At 45.9% G+C, this 5053-nt stretch overlaps 1 protein-coding gene across 1 annotated transcript in view; it reads left to right on the top strand.

Annotated features, from left to right (window-relative positions):
* Nucleotides 1–3649, top strand: part of DLX6 (distal-less homeobox 6) — a 5542-nt gene extending 1893 nt beyond the window's left edge. The window contains exons 2-3 of the mRNA XM_017729179.1: nucleotides 520–733; nucleotides 2517–3649. Of these exons, the coding sequence (XP_017584668.1) occupies nucleotides 520–733; nucleotides 2517–2768 (466 nt within the window). The 3' untranslated portion in view covers nucleotides 2769–3649. The remainder of the gene's footprint in view (nucleotides 1–519; nucleotides 734–2516) is intronic.
* Nucleotides 3650–5053: the final 1404 nt, after the last annotated feature.

Here is a 5053-nt window from a genome sequence, read left to right on the forward strand (position 1 = left end):
TCCTGCTAACACCTGAGGAGTGAAAGTTTCCAGGCGAGCGGGTCGCATTCCGCTCGGGGGCCGTCTGATTTATGTATTTATTTTTTTGCAGGGAGACGTACATATCCATCCAGAGGGGCACGGGAGGGGGGCGGGGGGAAAAAGCATTGTTAAAAGTCTCGGACTGGTGATTCACTGACCACCAAACTGGCGACGCGAAGTCAATTAGCCGAGTAAAACCTGGATGGCCCTGGAACAAGGCACACCTTCGCAAAGCCAGAGCTGCACTATAAATTTTTAAAAATATTTTTTGGTTTTTTTTCTTCCCGGGAAGAAGGAGAGCTTGCCCACTATGCCCGGACAGCTGTTTTTTCTCCCGGTAGCTCCCAAGCAGCAGCCTGTGCCACGCACGCCTGTAAGGAGATGCAGCCTGTGCCTACGCCGTGGGGTTGAACAGGCGTCGGGACAGGTTTTGGCGTTTTTAGGAGCCGTGGCTGCCAAAATACCCGCGTTTAATAGCTAAGGAGGGTGATGTTTCAGCTGTGTTGTTTTGCTTGCAGATCAGCAAAAAACCACAGTGATTGAAAACGGTGAAATCAGATTTAATGGAAAAGGGAAAAAGATTCGGAAGCCTCGAACCATTTACTCTAGTCTACAACTCCAGGCTTTAAATCATCGCTTTCAGCAGACTCAGTACCTGGCACTTCCAGAGAGAGCTGAACTGGCAGCTTCATTAGGACTTACCCAGACACAGGTAATTACTGGGAATCCCAAATCACTGAAAGCCTGCTCGAGCAACAAAGGCCAAGCAAAGTATGATGCTCCCCAAATATTTTGGCCTCTGTCGGGAACGGTAGAAAAGGTAACGCCACACGGTTGCCATCTCTCTGTGCTAGGACTTACCTAATGCGCGACAGAGATCGGGCGACCGCAGAAGGAGCTGAAAGTGCCCTTCCCTCAGCCGTCTGCGAGCGAGCGCTCCCTTTTTGATGCCACACATAACGTTTTAAAATTGCCTATATTTTCGGATAATTCCAGCACCGAGATGCAATTTCCCAGCTGTGAAAAGGAGAACAAAACAAAGGCAAGGAATCGCTGGGCCTGAGGTAGAGCTAAAAGCAAAGCTGCCTCGTAGCAACGTATAGGTAGAGGGGAAGCAGGAACGCGTTAGGAAATACCTGTTAAATCAATAGTTAATTCACCTTGGATGACTAACGCAAATGCAGTGGTTAGCCTTGGGCAAAATGTACGGAAGGTGATAATAGATCTGAAGATCAAAGACAGCCGTGTACAAAATTATGGCAGGTTAAGCCATAGTTAAGTGTGGTTGGAGTAGCTGTGCCATTCTGCTAATTTAAGCTTGAAAGACATATGAGGCATTACAGGCTTACCCAGCTGGGGTTTGTGGAGAGGTGCATGGATAGATGGGATCAATTCGGGTAAAATGTTATCGTGAATCTGTGAGCTTAACAAATAACTTCAGGATTTTATCATTGTCATTGGTAACAGTCTCTTCCAGGCAGCGATTTTTAAATACTCAGCAAACATTAATGATGGGAATGGTCCTGATGGTTTTGCAAATGGGATTTTAGTATCCTTAGCATGCACACTCTGTCTCACTGTTGTCTTGCTTTCTCTCTTGCACGCATAGATTTTTTTTTTTTTAGGGACCCGATCCTGAGCTTGCAGCTAGAGGAGAACCCTTGCTTATCCCCTAACATTATGATTGCAAAGTTTGAGAGGTCAAATACGCATGGGGGATTTGTTTTCTTTGTTTGATTGATTTAAAATATGTATTGTGTATACATGTCTTACCTATATATAATTTCTATAGTAATTCTGATCTACCAGTGGGCCTGATCCTTGCTCACCTTATCGAGTGCAGGCTTCCTCTTCGGGAGTTCTGCTGGGTAAGGTGCAGGATGAGACCCAAAGCAACGCTGATATACTATTACTCACAGAGAAAATAAAATTATTCTTTCTTTAATAATACGTTTCAATATAAAGCTGCAAAACTGGTCCCATTATGCCTCCTCCCCCGCCACATCAGCGTGGACTGCTTGATCTGATCGTGAGGATTTTGGATGCGCGATTTCTTTGTAAGATGCCCTTTGTCTATTGGCTCTTGTCTCCTGGCACAAAATCATATGATTGCCCATGTTTGACAACAGTTTGCCCGAATGATCAAATGACCTCCAAAATTCTGAATGAGGCGCTAAAACAGGACACCTCAGAGTATGTAGTCTGTTTCAGCCATAACAATCTGGCCTGCCGAGGGAAAACAACGTTCCAGGTTAAAACCTGCATCCCTCTCGCTCTCCATCTCTGCTCTGCCTCCCCTGTTCTCTCCAGCTGCATCCAAAGCCCGAGAGCAGCCGTAGCTACCCCTCCTTCCCCTCTCCCCATCCCCAGCTCCACACCCGACTGGCGTGTGCCCTCAAGACCTTCTCCAGATTAGACCCCCGGCCCCCGGGGTCTTTCCTGCTGTGCCCTGGGCACTGACGGCAGCCTAATATCTAATGCGTTTCGGTTTACAGGTGAAGATCTGGTTTCAGAACAAGCGCTCCAAATTCAAGAAGCTGCTTAAACAGGGCAGTAACCCCCACGAGAGCGACCCTCTGCCCGGCTCCGCTGCCCTCTCCCCTCGCTCTCCAGCTCTGCCTCCAGTCTGGGACGTTTCAGCCTCTGCCAAGGGAGTCAATATGCCTCCAAACAGCTACATGCCTGGCTATTCTCACTGGTATTCTTCTCCACATCAAGACACAATGCAGAGACCACAAATGATGTGAATTGTCCAAGAGAAATAATCTCCCAAGAACGCCTCGTCTCGACATGGCAAGAAGTTCCCCTGCTTTGCCAAGCCGTGCCAGCTAACAGGCTCTGTGTGAACTTGTAGATGCGGCAAAGAGACAGAGTGGCTTTATTTTTTTTTTTTTTTAAAGTAACCTCAGCGATTGATCTTTAACAGAAAGACACAATTTTCATTCTGGCGCACAGAAGACACTTCTCTTTAGGATATTTTCCTTTGGACTCCAAGGCACCAGCCCTTTTCTCTGTGGAGTATACGTCAAAACAAACTTTTTACAGACTTTGCCCACAAGAACCTGAATCTACCATGGCAGCCGTTTTTACTTGTTTAATGAGCTAAAGACATTACATGATGAAAGAGAGACTAGTCAAAGCTCCTTCATTTTTATTCACCAAATCCGGACTGGGGAAAGGATTAAAAGACAGAAGAAGTGATTTTAAAAAAATTAAGATGGGGGGAAAAAAAGGAGAACTGGTTGAAAACTGCAAATATACTGTAAGATTAGAACATTACCACGAAGCAAAATCTGCATGCTTTCTCAAAATGTAATGGGCTGCGGCTCAGAAGAAACCACCGTCTCTCACGCGAAGAGCCCCCTCATCCGCACAGACCCGCACCCGCACACAGCCGGACAGACTCCCGGAGACGAGCAGTAAAGACAGAGCGAGGGATTCGCGGCCAGACCCGCCGCTGCGGGCTGGGGAAGGAAGGTTCAGCGCTGCCCGGCGGCAGCCTCAACCACTGAGCGAGAGGGACCTTTCCCCGAGCAACCTTTCTGTATATATTGTTGAATTTTAGTTGTACATATACTTTGTATGTTTTTGTCTTCTTTCGTATATAGAGTAAAAGCCACAAAACGCCCGCCTGGCTCCTATTTCTCTTAACCTTAGCGGATCCCCACCTGCCCCGACTTGCCCCCCAGATCAGTCCGGGCAGAGGGATCCTTGTGCCCAGCTTGGCTGAGTGCACAGACACCCCTACCAAAGCATATATCTGCGAGCAAAGAAAGAAAAGATGAAGTGGGATGGGGTAGCTGGTGGCTTGGTTGGTTTTAAGGCTACGATTTAAAGACAGGAGATACCGAGTCCACAAAGATACGCCTAGACGAAGTTCCTAATCACCCGGCCATTTCTGCTGCGATTTCAGTGCTCCGCTGCTTAGCTTAGCTGAGCTGAGCCTTCTCGCCGAGGCAAAGCTCAGAGCCCTGTCTTCCTTCCCAAAGGTTGGAGACTCCAAATTATTAAGAAAGGAGGCGCCCTCCTTTGTTTTAAAGAGCAGACAATGCAAGCTGAGGAATGTTTTGCAAAGCACTGAGAGGTGCCCAGGCACACAACACGCTGTCCAGCCAGCTTCAGGCGCACCAGCTTGTGGAAAGCACAGCAACTACTGACAATGAAAAGCCTTTTCCTCATCCAAGCTGGATGCCCCATACTGCGAGAATTAATGTCTAGAGACCTGGGCATCCTTCAAATTATGAACCTTGAAACCACTGAGCCATTTATCAGAAGTCAATAGAGATCCTCAGAGTGCTCCATATAATGACAGCTACATACAGTCGTGCAAAAGGACAGTCACTATAATTAGACACAAAGCAAAGACTACTTACCAATATACCAGTGTTTTGGGGGGTGTTTTTTGGTTTGTTTTTTTTTTTTTTTGAGCAACTTCCACGCTCAGTCAGTCTTCAGAGTGCTTTAAAACCGATCAGTCTTGTCATTTTCTACCATTCGTATTGTTACATTAGGAAAAATGTTTTCTTTTCTTTTTTTCCCCTTCCCACTGTGAAACTTTGGGTTCAGAGCTCCCCAGGATCAATTCTGAACAAAGCCTCCAGCTGCAGTGCCATCCAATTTGAAGCAGACATTGGGGACAATTTAAGGTTTTTATCCACAAGAAGGTTTTTTTCCATTCTCTTAAATGCAGCCATAATTAGAGTAATTTTTCATGTAGCCCGCTGATTACAGCGTTTTTACCGTCAAAGATAATTACCTGTAATTTTCTTCCACTTTTAATACTAAAAAGCCATCTTTATTTAGATTCAGGAACAGGAAAGGCGAAACAAAAGAGGAAAATTATTCTGTTATTCATACACAAATTGCAGAGACGTAGGGCCTAAAATTGAAAATTAACCAAAATTATAATGCTGAAAAGAATGGAAGAGGCTTCAGAAGTACAGCTGGTAGTGGGGCTCACTGAATTATTCAAATGACACTGGAGAGAAAGCTACCATACATTTAAACCAACAGCATTGTGTGCATCTTTCAG

This window comes from Corvus brachyrhynchos, unplaced genomic scaffold, assembly GCF_000691975.1.
Source record: "Corvus brachyrhynchos isolate BGI_N302 unplaced genomic scaffold, ASM69197v1 scaffold142, whole genome shotgun sequence".
In the NCBI taxonomy this organism is placed as follows: domain Eukaryota; kingdom Metazoa; phylum Chordata; class Aves; order Passeriformes; family Corvidae; genus Corvus; species Corvus brachyrhynchos.